The sequence below is a fragment of the Suricata suricatta genome, chromosome 9 (genome assembly GCF_006229205.1).
Source record: "Suricata suricatta isolate VVHF042 chromosome 9, meerkat_22Aug2017_6uvM2_HiC, whole genome shotgun sequence".
In the NCBI taxonomy this organism is placed as follows: domain Eukaryota; kingdom Metazoa; phylum Chordata; class Mammalia; order Carnivora; family Herpestidae; genus Suricata; species Suricata suricatta.
In genome coordinates, this window is record NC_043708.1 from 89,476,852 (window position 1) to 89,492,725 (window position 15,874).

The following is a 15,874-nucleotide window of genomic DNA, read 5'->3' on the forward strand; positions in this document are numbered from 1 at the left end:
TGACATGGGGCTCGAACCCACGAACCATGAGATCATGACTTGAGCCAAAGTCGGCCACTCAACTGACTGAGCCACCCAGGTACCCCTATACCTACTTAGTTTTAACAAGATTGGATGCTGTATTTTGTCAGATGCTTTTTCTGCATCTATTGATAGGCTCATATGGTTCTTACCCGTTTTTGTAATTAATGCAGTGAATCACACTGATTTGTGAACACTGAACTAACCCTGCAGTCCAGGGATAAATCCCACTTGATAGCGGTGGATAATTTTTTTTACATACTATTAGATTAGATGTGCTAGTTTTAGTTTTTTTATAACTTGCTAGTATCTTGTTGAGAATGTTTGCATCCAGGTTCATCAGGGATTGCCTTAATTCTCCTTTTTAGTGGGGTGTTCATCTGATTTTTAAAAAGACTTTTTTAAACATTTATTTATTTTTGAGAGACAGTGAGAGACAGATCATGAGCAGGGGAAGGGCAGAGAAAGAGAGAGACACAGCATCAGAATCAGGCTCCAGGCTCTGAGCTGTCAGCACAGATCCCAACATGGGGCTCGAAACCACTAACTGTGAGCTCATGACCTGAGCTGAAGTTGGACGCTCAACTGACTGCACAACCCAGGTGCCCCTGATTTTGGAATTAAGGTAATGCTGGCATCAGAGAGTGAGTTTGGAAGTTTTCCTTCCATTTCTATTTTTTTTTAACAATTTGAGAAGAAGAGGTATTAACTCTTCTTTAAATGTCTGGTAGAATTCCTATACGAAGTCATCTGGCCCAGGACTCATCTGTTTGGAGATTTTTGATTACTGATTCAATTTCTTTTCTGGCTACGGGTCTGTTCAAATTTTCTATTTCTTTTTGTTTCAGTTTTGGTAGTTTCTGAGTTTCTAGGAATGTGTCCACTTCTTCCAGATCGCCCAGTTTGTTGGCATATCAGTTTTATAATACTCTAATTGTATTCCTGTGGTGTTGATTGTGATCTCACCTCTTTCACTCATGATTTTATCTATTTGGGACCTTTATCTTTTCTTTTTGGAAAGGCTGGCTAAGGGTTTATGAATTTTGTTAAGTCTTTCAAAGAACCAGCTCTTAGTTTTGTTGATCTGTTTTTTGTGTTTCTCTATTACTTATTTCTGTTCTAATCTTTATTATTTCCTTTCTTCTGCTGGCTTTCAGCTTTCTTTGCTGTTCCTTTTCTGCTTCTTTAGGTGTAGATTAGGTTGTGTATTTGGGGCCTTTCTTGCTTCTTGAGGTAGGCCTGAATTGCAATATACTTCCCTTTTAGGACTGCATTCACTGCATGCCAAAGGTTTTGGACTGTCAGGTTTTCATTTTCATTTGCTTCCATGTATTTTTCAAAATTTCTTCTTTAATTTCCTGGCTAACCTATTCATTCTTTAGTAGGATGTTCTTTAACCTTCATATATTTGAAGGCTTTCCAAATTTTTTCACATGGTTTACTTCAAGTTTCATAGCGTTGTGATCTGAAAACATGCACAGTATGATCTCACTCTTTTTGTACCCGAAGAGGGCTGATTTGTGACCCAATATGTGATCTATTCTGGAGAATATTTCATGTGCATTAAAAAATAATGTGTATTCTGCTGCTTCAGGATGAAATATTCTGAATATGTCTGCTTAGTCCATGCAGCCCAGTATCATTCAAAACCTTTGTTTCCTTGTTGATTTTCTGCTTAGATGATCTGTCCACTGCTATACATGAGATGGTAAAGTCCCCAACTATTATTACATTATTAATGAGTTTGTTATTAATTGGTTTATATATTTTAGGTGCTTTCAAGTTGGGGTCATATGTATTTATAACTATTAGATCTTCTTAATGGACAGACCCCTTAATTATGATATAATGCCCTTCCTCAACTCCTTACAGTCTTTGTTTTAAAGTGTATTTGTCTGATATAATTATGAATACTCTGGCTTTCTTTTGACATCTATTAGCATGATAGACAATTCTCCATCCTCTCATTTTCAATCTGCAGGTGTTTTTAGGCCTAAAACAAGTCTGTTGTACATGCATCTTGTTTTTTTTTTTTTATCCATTCTGATACCATATGTCTTCTGATTCTCTGGAGAATTTAGTCCATTTACATTCAGAGTAATTATTGAAAGATATGAATTTAGTATCATTGTGTTACTTGTAGAGTTGGTGTTTTTGTTAGTGCTCTCTCGTCCTCTCTACTCTTTGTTGCTTTTGGTCTTTTTTTCCCCTTTTCACCCAAAGAGTCCTCCCTTACATAGGGTTGGTTTAGTGGTCACAAACTCCTTCAGTTTTTGTTGAGGAGACTCTTTATCTCTCTTTCTATTCTGAATGACAGTCTTGGTGGATATAGTAGTCTTAACTATGTATTTTTCAGATTCAGCATGTTGAAAATACTTTGTCACTCCTTTCTGGCCTGCTAAATTTGGTGGCCAGATCTGTTGTCAACCTGATCTATCTTCCCTTGTTGGTGAAGGACTTTTTTCCCCATGCTGCTTTCAGGATTCTTTCCTTGTGTGTGTATTTTGTGAATTTGACTATGATACGTCTTGGCGATGGCTAGCTTTTTGTTGAGTTTAATGGGGATTCTCTAGGCTTCTTGGATTTTGAGGTCTGTGTCCTTCCCCAGATTAGGGGAAGTTTTCAGCTATAATTTGCTCATATAAACTTTCTGCCCCTTTTGCTCTCTCTTCATCTTCTGGGACTCCTATGATACAAATGTTATTACATTTAATAATTTGCTGAGTTCCCTAAGTCTGCCTTCATGATCCCTGACCTTTGTTTCCCCCTTCTTTTCAGCTTCATTATTTTCCATAATTTTATCTTCTATATCACTAATTCACCCATCTGCCTTGTCCATCCTCATTTTTATGGCCTCTGTTTGGGTTTGCAGCTTGGTTATGGCAGGTTTTAAAACATTTATTTGAGAGAGAAAGAAAGCACATGAGCAAGCAGGGGAGGGGCAGAGAGGGGGATAGAGAATCCCAAGCAGACTTACGCTGTTAGCACACAGCCCAACACAGGACTCAATCCCACAATCCATAAGATCAAGACCTGAGCCTAAATCAAGAGTCAGATGCTTAAAAGACTGAGCCGCTCAGGCACCCCTTGGCTACGGCATTTTTAATTTTAGTCTGTGTAGATTTTAAGTTTTTTATATCTACAGAAATGGATTCTCTAGTGTCTTGTATGCTTTCTTTTTCAAGCCTAGCTAATATAGTCATTAAAAACACTTTTTTTTAATGTTTAATTTTGAGAGACAGAGTGTGAGTTGGGAGGGGCAGAGAAAGAGGGAGACAGAGAATCCAAAGCAGGCTCCAGGCTCTGAGCTATCAGCACAGAGCCTGATCTAGGACTCAATCTCATGGACCATGAGACCATGACCTGAGATGAAGTTGGACATTTAACCAACTGAGCCACCCAGGCACCCCTAAATTCTAGTTCAGAGGTCTTACTTTATCTGCCTTGATTAAATCCCTGGCTGTCATTTCTTCTTGTTCCTTCTTTTTTTTTTTTTTTTTTCTTTCACCCATAAAATACCTTGCCCCTCCCACACCAGGTGCGACTTCCCTGACTCCCCACTCCGGGGGTCATAGAACCTTGCCCGGGAATCTCAGATCCCAATAAAGGCTTTCTTGGCTCCATAACTTGGCCTCTTTCTTTCCTCTCATCTCTGCCTCCATCTATTAAATCTTACATTTGGTGATGAAACCTGGGAGGAGATAGCAGCTCAGCAGCTGGCTTCTAGCTGAACTCTCTCCTTCCCAATTCAGGGATCTCGCCTTGGTGCCGAAATGGAAACTGCCCCGCAGGCCGGGGCCCTCCTGTGGAGCTTCTGGTCCAGGATCCGACCTCTACCCCACCAACTAATTGGGTAAGTTCCCCGATTATCTGAGCCTCTGTGGGGATTCTGTCCGAAATCGCTGCCGCGTCAGGACAACCCCTCCGCCGTAGCCCCAGGGGCTACTCCAGCGGTATATAGTCCCAGGGGCTATATCCACTCTGGCCTCCTGGGTTAGGGAGACGTCCCCCACGCTAGGATGAGCCAACCCTCTGTTCCGAGTCTCGAGCCTGAACACAGGGACGTCTACTTCAGTCCCAAGACTGTAGGCCAGATATTATGGGAACTTCCCAATCTAAGCCAGAACTCGCAAAACACACACTCACCCCTTACAGTGCCTTCTAAAGAACTTCTGGCTTCTTGATTACGCTGGTGACCTTTGCCGCAACCACCTAATATGCCTCTGTATGGCTGTATGGCCCCTCTACAAGCTGGACCACCAATCCCAATGGCCCCCAGAAGGGCCCCTCGATTTCCAAACTCTTACCGATTTAGATAATTTCTGTTGGAGGCGGGGAAATGGAATGAAATGCTGTATGTTATGGCTTTTTGGGATCCATGGTCTTGCCCTGACCTTTGTTCTTAGCTCATGACCCACAACCCTGCCCCTGGAGCCCCTCCCACCCCCCTCTCCTGTCTCGGATCCCCTAGATGACCTCACTGCCCCTCCTGCCTATAACCGTAAAACCTCCCTATCTCTTGTTCCTTCTTTTGAGGTGAATTCCTCTATCTTGTTATTTTAGATGACAAAAAACAGTAATAATAGAATAAAATAAAAATTTAAAAAGTAAAAAAAAAATCACATAAAGGATGCTAGATCGTAGGTGTGGTTTGGTCTGCTTGTTAAGAGAAGCTTGAAAGGAAAAAGAGAAAAGAAGAGAAAAAATATATAAATAAAAAAACTAAAAATAAAACAATAAAAGGGCTGCTGGGGATGCTCAGTCGGTTGAGCGTCCAACTTATTTCAGGCACGGCTGTGTTTCAAAACTCCACATTTCAGAAACCCCTATGGGTCTGACCCAAAGCCATCCTCTGGGGAAGGGTCTTGCTGTGCTGTGTCTGGGGCTGGCTTGGCCTGGGAAATGGTCGCGCCACAGCACACTGGCACCAGCTCTAGTTTATGGTAAAGCACAATACACAGCTGGTGTCAGAGTTTGCTGCCCTTAGCTGCATCTCTGTTCCTATACGGGTGACCGTGGTGGCTTGATGGCGTCCAATGGGTCTTTTACCTGTGGAGAGGCCGTATCACTTCTACCAAATGCACTCCAAGGAGGGGAACTGCTTCTCCCCATGCGACCCAGGGGATCCTCAAACTGGGCAGCCTGCTCCCAGGTCTCCACTCTGCTTCCTTGCTAGAGTAGCACCAAGAGCTAACCTCTGAAACTGCAGACTCTGTGCTGCACTGTTTATAGACAACTGACAGTAATGAACCTTCCTTCTCCTTTTCCCCCCTTTAGTGGTTCTGGGGAACAGTTTTCTAATGTAGTCCTCTGTGCATGTTTTCACTCTTTTCTCTAGATGCTTTCACAGGGAGTGCTTTTGTGCGCAAACCCAATGCACTGCTCTCTCCCTTTGTCTCCTCCCTGGGAAAGTTTAAGCTCCCTCCTCTGTGAAGCACCACAGCTCTTCCCTTCCCAATTCACCTCTCCACACCAAGTACCTGCCGTGTTCTCTCCCTCAAATTATTCAGATTGTTCTGCTAATCCTCAGATAAATTTTCTAGGTATTCAGATTGTTTGATGTTGAGCTAGCTGTGTTTGAGGGGCAAGGCAAGCCCAGGGTCTCTTTAGTACTTCACCATTTTAACTCCCCTCCCCCATCCCCACGGATCTATCAAAAATTTTTACACTGGAGAAAGACATGGCAAAACATATTATAAGAATAATTGGTTTAAGGAACTAATTTGAAGAAAGGATAAGAAGACTAGATTACTGAAGTAGTATACTACTATAAAGACAAAGTACAAAGACATTTGGAGGAGAAAAATGGTAGAAACTGTTGAATGAACAGAGAGCTTTGCAGATAAGTCAAATTTAGAAAGCTAGGATTTGGTAATAGTGCACTTCAAAGTATAACTCAATTAAAGTTGGTAATATGGAAAAACAGTAAGATGGGTGGTATTTACTCTCTACAATGCTAGACATGTGATACTTGAAATGAGAAAGGCTTTGTAAAGGTAATAGTTTTCAGGAGCTTTTTAGAAAACAATGAAAAATGGTATGTAAGCTAAAAGGGGGACACCACAAGGTCAAAATCATGAAAAACAAAAAGGATAAACAAAAAAACAATGTGTAATTTCTCTATTAAAAAAGACATCAATAAAAATTTGGTGTAATGATCACTGAGCAAAAAGAAAAAGAAGGAAATACAATTACCCTGTAATTAATAAGCTGATTACTAGGGCTTTAAAAAGGGATGCGGATAAGGAAAGGGAGACCAGCTTGCTAACACTTTACCTTTTCCCTATGTGGCTTCCGTGACAGGGAGAAACTCCAGAATCAAGGAAACAGTTTCAGATTGTCATATAACCAATGCACATTAAGACTGGTTGTAATTTTTCCAAGTAATCAAGGAAATCATTAAATGTTTTAGTAGTAAAATTGGATATGTTTAGGTAAATTGACACTTCCCAAAGATAATAAAGCTTAATCACCAAAGAATTTGAACATATACTTACTGTGTTATAAAGTTCCTCCAGTCTAGGAATGGTAAGGAATTTATGCATGCTTACTCCATTTTCAATAAGTAGTTTTACAAATGCAACTCTATCCATTACAAGAGCATCAAGCATAGCTTGTTCCAAGGATCCAACCTAAAATATCAAAATTAATGAATATATTTTACACATTCAAATTATGCAAATAATTCTCAATACAAGTCCTAGGATTTATACTTATTTTTTCCTGAACAGTTTTTGGAACAAAATTAAAAAGATGCAAAACAGTAAAAGGCTAGAACTTAAGGTATAAAGGGAATAGAAAAAAAGACCTCTCTAGAGTAGCATTCCCCAAAGAACATTCCATAAGTACTATTTCTGCAGGAATGAAACATTACATGGGGGGGGGAACGCGGGGGGGGAACAACAAGAAAGAATCCATCAACAAGTAAATTTTGGGCGAAAATATCTTAGAGCAATGGTTCTCAATGTTTAGGAAAGGTTTTTTTGGAGGGATCATTTCACTAATTGGGGGCCATTACTTTCTTATCCTGCTGGATGTTCATATGTGAAAATGCAATAATGCTGCTTTACATATAAAAACAAAGTATTTTCATGGTTTGTTTTGCAATAAAGTTTCCAAAAATACAACACCATGTAAGTTAGATAAGATGGTACTTAGTTTTCTTTAGAAATTTAACAAATTATTCACTACTAGAGAAAAATCATATCTCCTAATAGCAATACAATCTATGCCATTTGAATTTAATGTAAAGTATGTATGTGAGCCAGTACTTTTAAGCTGTCCCTTTTAAGTTTTTAGGGACTCTTTATAGACTTCAACAGACTCTGAATCAAATGCTGTTAAATTACTGGAGACACAAACATAAACATTTCACTAAGTATCACTAATAATAGGGTATTTCATTTTATTAAATTTTTAAAAAATCTTTTTATTTTTGAGAGAGAGACAGAGTGCAAATGAGGGAGGAGCAGAGAGAGAGGGAGATACAGAATCCAAAGTAGAGTCTAGGCTCTGAGCTAACAGAACAGAGCATGACCGGGGGCTCAAACCCACAAACCAAGAGATCATGACCTAAGCCAAAGTCAGATGCTTAAAGTCTGAGCCACCCAGGCGTGCCATAAAGGGTATTTAATTAACACCACACTAATGTATTTAATATTAATGTATTTAACATTAATACATTTTATATGTATGATATTAAGATATTTTAAATATCTCATTATTGGTTCTGTATATTTTAAATATTTTGTTACCATATGATAAAATAAAACTTTGTGGTGAAAATCAATACGAAAATGATTGTTTGTTTTTTTTACCCGTTGTTTTCAATCTTATTCTGATTCTGTCTGCAGAAGTTTACTAGATAAATATACCACTTCTCTACAACAGCTTCTATTACCATTTCTTTCTCCAATCTATCCTCTATTTCCATCTCTTAACAAAGGATATGGCCACCAAGATCTTTTAAAGGATACAGACTAAATGCATACATTATACATGATGGGATTTTAACATGGAAGATCTATTTTCTGCAGTTTTTAAGTATATTTATTTTGAGAGAGTAAGCACACAGCAAAGAAGGGGCAAAGAGAGAAGAGAATTCCAAGCAGGCTCTAAGCCATCAGCATAGAGCCCAACATGGGGCTTGATCCCATGAACCAAGAGATCATGACCTAAGCAGAAATCAAGAATAGGATGGTCAATCAACTGAGTCACCCAGGGGCCCCTGTTTTCTGCAGTATTTTTTATCACTCAGCTCCATGTCATAACAAGGGAAATATTTTTCTTTTATAGTTTATTGTTAAGTTGGTTTCCATCTAACACCCAGTGCTCTTCCCCACAAGTGCCCTCCTCTCTGACCATCACTCCCCTTCTCCTTCCACCTACCCCTTCAGCCCTCAGTTTGTTCTCAGTATTCAAGAGTCTCACAGTTTGCCTCTCTCCCGCTCCCCAACTATTTTCCCCGCCTTGTCCTCTGTTAAGTTTCTCCTGTTCCACTTATGAGTGAAAACGTACGGTATGTCCTTCTCTGCCTGACTTATTTCACTTAGCATAACACCCTCAAGTTCCATCCATGTTGCTATGAATGGCCAGATTTCATTATTTCCCATCGCCATGTAGTATTCACAAGAAAAATATTTTGACATTGCACCTAAAAATAAGGCCAAACTAATTAATTACACTGTAAAACGTATTCAATTTCTCCTATTAACAGCCACTGATTTATCAAGGCATGCTATTCTTATTTCAGGATTCTTTCTCTTATCACATACAAATAACTCTCATATGTTATAACTTATTCTAACTACTTTTACTCCAATTCCTATTTGTTCCTCTTCTTGCTCTTTCCTTGTCCTATACTTGTCAATGGGTATTTTTCTGTTCCCCATGGAATTTATATTGCTAACAATATTTCTATATTAGTGTGTACTCACAATTGCAGCACTTTACACTGATTCTACATAAAATAAATGCAAGCATATAATTACTTATTATGCCATTTGCCATTTATAGGTTTCCATTCTTGGGTATCACCACACTGAAATATCTATTTTTATTATAAATGATTTTGTCTTTATCACAATAGGGCATTATATTGTTTTTTTCTTTAGTTATTTATTTTGAGAGAGAGCACAAGCAAAGAGAGAAGAAAAGAGAGAATTCCAAACAGGCTTTGCAATGCCAGCCCAAAGTCCGACACAGGGCTCAGTCTCATGAACCATGATATCATGACCTAAGCCAAAACCAAGAGTTGGATCCTTAAATGACTGAGCCACCCAAGCTCCCCAATATTTATTTGTATAGTTAAGTACTTGATGAAATTTTATTTTCATATAGTAAAAAGGGCGTAACAAAACTTATATTTTAAAAGAGTTCTATCTGAATTGTGTTTATAACCACTGTCCAGAACAACAATAAAGTCTGACAAAATTTCCACATCTGGGAAAAAAAAGATTTAGTTAAAGAAAAAGTATCTGTTTTGTTCCACTTTTCTTCATATACTCAATGCATAACTCTTAAAAATTTAGAGGAAAAACTTGTAAAAACAATTGTGCTGCAAACTCTAGAATGAAGGAAAGCACAAAATCAAGTAGGTAACATTGTGTTTAACAAACCCATGAGATAAATCATATATACACAGAAGATGAAGGCTTTTTCCAAGTCTTTACATTTAAGGAGATAAAAAATCAAATGAAGCTATTCAAGGAACTAAAAGGTTGGTTTATTGTTAAGAGTTTTACCACTGCTGATCAATATTAATTTCTTCCTCTGAAGTCCTATAAGAATGAACGTGACTAAATATTCTTTTTTATTATTTATAGGAAATATATCTCCATAGTTTAAGAAAACCATCAAATACCAAAAATGGTATAAAATGAAACTTTCTCCTCTGTCCCCAACTCTATACAAACATATCCCATAGTAATAGTTCCCAGAAAGGTTCTATGACCACATAGTGCATGCAGATATGCCTGAATGTGTGTACATTCAAAAACAGAATTTGCTACGATAAAGTTCATGCTCAGCATACTTTTCTACACTTTGCTGTTTACATTTCATAGATAAATTCAGCTCATCCTCTGTAAAGGCTGGATAATAATTCAAGGTGGAGATGAACAAATCTGCCAAATTTCCGACTGATTCAGACATATAACAAAAATCTATCAAGCGTTTACTATGTGCCCGGCTGTGAATATAGGAGGTGAACAAAAATATTCTTTCTTCTATAAAGTTTACTTTCCAGGAGTAGAGAGAGAAATAAATAGCTAAGATAGATGGTGTTTCAGATAGTGACAAATGCTAAAGAAAAAAAAATGGAAGAGAAGAACACAGAAAATGCTGCCATAGGGGACTTCTATTAAAATAGGCTGGACAGTAAAAACCTAACTGAAAAGATGTTTGGTTAGAAAGCAGAAAAAGAGCAGTACCTGGCTGGCTCAATCGGAGGAGGATGCAACGCTTAATCTTGGGGCTGTGAGTTCAAGCCACGTTGGGTGTAGAAATTACTTAAATAAATACAACGTAAAAAAAAAAAAGGAAACCAGAAAAAGAAAAGGAAGCAAGTCTAGGCAGGCATATAGGGGAATATTGTTCCAGATAAAAAAATAAAGCAAGTACAAAGACAGGAACATTCTTGGTATGTTTTAAAAACAGTAAGAAGCCCAATATAGCTACATAAAAGAGTGCAACGGGAAAAGTGGTAATGTAAAATAAGAGAGGCAGAGATAGGACCAATGCTGTGAAGCCCTGTAAACCATCCTAAGATTCCTGGACTGTTCTCTGCATATATGTGCTGTGATCCATCTTTTGTGTAATAGGAGAGGAAGAATGAGGGTAAGGAAACAAGCAGGACACTACTAAAACAGTAAAGAAAAAGCGTGGAGGTAGACTGAACCAGGATGATAAAAAAAATTGTGTTTAAAATAAAGTAGATTTGAAAACATTTACAAATGTTATTGAACTGGAATATATGAAAAAGAAGAGAGTAAAAAATGATACTAAGGCTTCTTATCTCAAAAACTGGGAAAAGGTTGTTGCCATTTGGTTAAGATGGGAAAGACCACTGAAGGAACTGGTCTAAACATCTGAGATAACACTGTATTGAATTCTCTTGTACATATAGGATTATTTTTTTTTTTCTTTTCTTTCTTTTTTAATCTTTTGACCCCCTTCATCCATTCTGTCCCCACTCTCCCCAACCTCTAGCAACCACCAATCTGTTCTCCGTGTCCATGAGCTTGATTTTTCTCTTTTGATTCCACATATAAAACAGATCATATGGTATTTATATTTCACCTAGCATAATGATCTCAAGATCCATCTATGTTGCTGCAAATGGCAAGATTTCATTCCTTCTTATGGCTGAGTAATATTCCATGTATATATACCTAATTACCTTATCCATTCATCCATCGAGCCAGAAAACAATGAACAAAACGGCAATAAGTACATACCTATAGTAATTACTTTAAATGTAAGTGGACTAAATGCTCCAATCAAAACTCGCAAAGTGGTTGAATGGAGAAAAAAAAGATTCATCATCTACATGATGTCTATAAGAGACTCACTTTAGATGTAAAGTCTTACACTAAAAGCAAAGGGGCAGAATTAAGATGTTCCATGCAAATGAAAACCAAAAGACAGAATAGATATACTTATCTCAGATTTAAAAACAAAGACTGTAATAAAAGATAAAAAGGGGTCAATAATAATAATAATAATAATAATAATAAAGGGGTCAATCTACAAGAAGATATAACGTAAATATTTATACATCCAACATAGGAGAAACTAAATATGTAACGCAAATATTACAGACAAAAGGGATAAAGAGACATCAATACAACAATGGTAGAACACTTTACTACACCCCCCTTATATCATGGATAGATCATCCAGACAGAAAATCAATTAAAAAAACTGGCCTTCAATAGACTTGATATATACAGAACATCCCATTCAAAAGCAACAGAACAGAACACACATGTCAAGTACACATGGAATATTTTCCAGGATTGATAATATGGTAGGCCATAAAACAAGTTTTAATAAAATTATGAGGACTGATATCATCATGAATCTTTTCCAACCACAATGGTATGAAACTAGAAATTACATGAAAGAAATTAGGAAATTCAAAAATGTGAAGATTAAACATGCTACTGAACAATGAATGAGTCAAAGAAGAAACAAAAAAAATACCTTGAGACAAATAAAATTTGAAAATACAACCATCATTTGTAGAATGCAACAAAAGCAATTCTCAGAGGAAAGTTGACAGCAATAGATGCTTACCTCAAGAAACTACTAAAAGTTTCAAACCTAACTTTATACCTCAAGGAATGAGAAAAAGAATAAACAAAACCCAAAGTTAATAGAAGGAAGAAAATAATAAAGATTAGACTAGAAATAATAAACAGAAACTAATAGAGAAGATCAATGAAACCTAAGAGCTAGTTCTTTGAAAAGATAAACAAAAAGTTTATCTAGCTAGTTGTGGCTAGCTAGACTCATCAAAAAAACCCCAAAAAACAAAAAGATAGTGAGAGAGGGCTCAAAATCAGAAAATAGGAGATGCTACAATTGATAACAGAGAAATATAAATGATTAGAAGAGACTACTATGAACAATTACACACTAAAAAATTAGGCTAGAAAAAATGAGAAAATTCAAACTATCAAGGCTGAATGATGATGAAATGGAAAAATCTGAATAGACCAATTACTGGTAAGGAGATTGAATCAGTAATCAAAAGCCTAACAACAAATAGAAGAGCAGAACCAGAGAGCTTTCTGGTGAATCCTACCAACAAACAAATCTTAATTTCTTCTAAAAAACAAGGAGGAACTCTTCCAAACTCATTTTATGAGGCTAGCATTATCCTGACAACACAAGAAAATTACAGGCCGATATCCCTAATAAAACAAAGATGTATAATAGGACACTATTTCTAAGATTACTTTCAGTTCTAGGATTTTTAGAGATCTATACTGTATAAAAAAAGAAGCAAAACAGAACTTAGGAAATCCTAAACGGATCTGCATGTTGTAGAAATATTTAGCTAAACCAGTCTTGCATTTTTGGCAGACAGGTAAAATGTCAAGTCAGATCACATTTCCAGCAAATACTTTGTTATTCTGCTAACACAGTTTAATTGAATTACAGTGCATATATATTTACATACCAGCCACTGCTGTCCATAAACAAACACATGATTTTTGGCAATGTCAACTCTATCCCATGCCAGTGTAAGGATAAGCTGGTCAAATGCAGATGCATTAGTGCCTAATTGAATAAAGAAAACAGTTGGTAAGTTCAATTAACTTACCTCCATTAAAACGTGAACACTTACAAACTCTTCCCATTCCCTTTCAATTAACTTACACAGTTCATGTCAGCCACTGTTCAGAGGTAGCCAGTCTCAGAGAGATAGGGTTACCCTCAGAGCTGAGAACTTTTATTTTCCAACTATAGAAAACACATAGCCTCATTTATTGCAAACAATTCAGAATGCAACAGGAATAAAACAAAAATGAACTGTTTCTATCACAGAGATAGTACCGTGTTAAGATTATGAAAAATATCCTTACAGGTGATTTCCTGTACATATATAAATTCATACATATACTTTTACTTATTTATGCAAAAGTGCATCATATGATACAAAGTATTCAGTAGCCTACTTTATGTGTCTTAATATCATATATCAGTTTCATATAACAGTACAATAGACTAACCTTATAGACATATTAATAATACTTAAAACTTTTTTTAACATTTATTTACTTTTTGAAAGAGAAAGACACAGAGCATGAGTGGGGGATGGTCAGAGAGAGAGGGAGACACAAAATCAGAAGCAGGCTCCAGGCTCTGAGGTGTCAGCACAAAGCCCGATGTGGGGCTTGAACCCATGAACTGTGAGATCATGTCCTGAGCCGAAGTCGACCACCCAACCAACTGAGCCACTCATGCACCCTTAATAATACTTTTTAAAGGTGAACTAAAATTGATTTAAAAAAACCACTATTGGGCATTCAGGTTATTTTGAATTTTTTGGTGAACATATTTTTAGATACATGTTTATTTAAATAGGATGATGCTGTAGAAGCCAAAATGCTGGGAAGAAGAATACATTCAAACTTTTAACATACTGCCAAAATACGTTCCAGAAAGGTTATAAGAACCTATCAATGTGTAAGAATATCCAGGAGGAGAGTAAACCGCTTCTTTAATTAAGATTTACTTTGTTTTAATTATAATATTGACCATCTTTCCACCTTTCCCCCAAGCATTTATATTATTCTGCTAACATTTTTACATAAATTCAGACTCATTTTCCCATGACGTACTCATCATCTTACTATTAATTTATAACAACTCTTTGTGATTCCTCCACATTCCTATTCCTTAACTTCCTCAGCTATAAAATGAGGAAATAATAGGAAATCTGCCTCTTAGGGTTGTTATAAGATTAAATGATACAGAACATAAACCAGTAAAACACAATGGCTAGTACAAATAACTCACCCAATGTGGGCTCAAACTATATGGAAAATATTAGGAGTTCTCTTTTTATTATTTATTTGTAGGCAATCCCATTTATTGATATTTCCCTTTTTGGTTTCTGGATTTCCTATTTCTTGTTACCTCTTTTTCCCCAAGATGTAAATAGATTATATTTTACTATGGTATTTTTTAAATGTTTAATTTATTGGCAATTTATTATGATCTAATATTTGGGAAATTCTTGTGAACGATTTGTGCTCTCTTGCTTTGCTCTCGCTACTTCACTGCATATTTGGGACTTCCAAGTACCCACCCAGATGAGACAGTTTTAGGTTCTAATTTTTAGAAAGCGTTTTCACTGTAATTCTGTTTATCAGTTGGATGTCTCTGGCAAAATAAATGAGAGGACAACAGTTCAATGTGATATTTATTAACCTTTTAGTTCTCAAAGACACCACCAGTTTTCTTTTCAAACTTCCTTTCAAAATGAAAACAGCATGTTTAAGAGCGTTTTAATTTCTATCAACTAATACCTTACCTTTAAACATTTATTTTTCAGCCAATTAAAAATGTGACACATTCTTAATAGGATAATCAAATAGGTCTGGTGGCATAAACCTTGTTAAAAATTAAAAATTTTTAAAACTTTCTACAAGATAAAAACAAAAGCTAAAAGCTCATTTGCTGTCAAAGAAAGCTAGCAGTGTCTTTCACAAAGAATAATTGTTGAAAAATTCCCATTTAGACAAATTTAAAAGTCATACCTTATATAAACAGACTATGAATAAGATCTTACAAATAAAAAAATTATAAATCTTACCTTTAAGTAATGCAGTAAGTATTGCTACATCTATATCTTGATGTTCATCTGATCCAATATGGAAAACCGTGATCTAGTTGAAGATCAATTCATAATTATTATGCCTTTATATTTCAAAGCTAAGGCATAAAGTATATAAAACAGAAAGTAATTTCAAACCACATGGGAGATACAGTTTTTTGGGGGTTTGATCAGAAATAACTTCATTTCAACCAAAAAATCCACACAAAATTAAAAACTTTCTCATCTACCAAATAAAAATGGCAAGTATACTCAAAATGCTTAGTTTCATATTATATTCATTTTTTGACCTATTTTAGGTATGTAACCTTTACTACAATAAGCAACTTATGGCCTGAGACTAGAGATTACGTATCTGAGTAAATCTTGATGTTCCTTCTACAGAATGAACATTTAAGTAATATATATATATATATGCTCTTGAATGAGAAATGTTTTCTTTAATCCTTTTACTGGAAATGTCTCTAAATTATTTGAAGGGACATACCACTTGAGATTTTCATT

The 15,874-nt window shown here is 36.3% G+C and overlaps 1 protein-coding gene across 9 annotated transcripts in view; it reads right to left on the minus strand.

Annotated features, from left to right (window-relative positions):
• TRPM7 (transient receptor potential cation channel subfamily M member 7) overlaps positions 1-15,874 on the minus strand; it is a 125,850-nt gene that overhangs the window by 61,428 nt on the left and 48,548 nt on the right. For all 9 annotated transcript variants that reach the window (XR_003913754.1, XM_029953041.1, XM_029953044.1 and 6 more), the window contains exons 10-12: positions 15,350-15,422; positions 13,208-13,308; positions 6,519-6,653 (exon numbers count right to left, since the gene is read on the minus strand). Coding sequence is in view for 8 of the 9 variants with exons in the window: in XM_029953041.1 (XP_029808901.1) it covers positions 6,519-6,653; positions 13,208-13,308; positions 15,350-15,422 (309 nt within the window). In the remaining variant the exon portion in view is untranslated. The remainder of the gene's footprint in view (positions 1-6,518; positions 6,654-13,207; positions 13,309-15,349; positions 15,423-15,874) is intronic.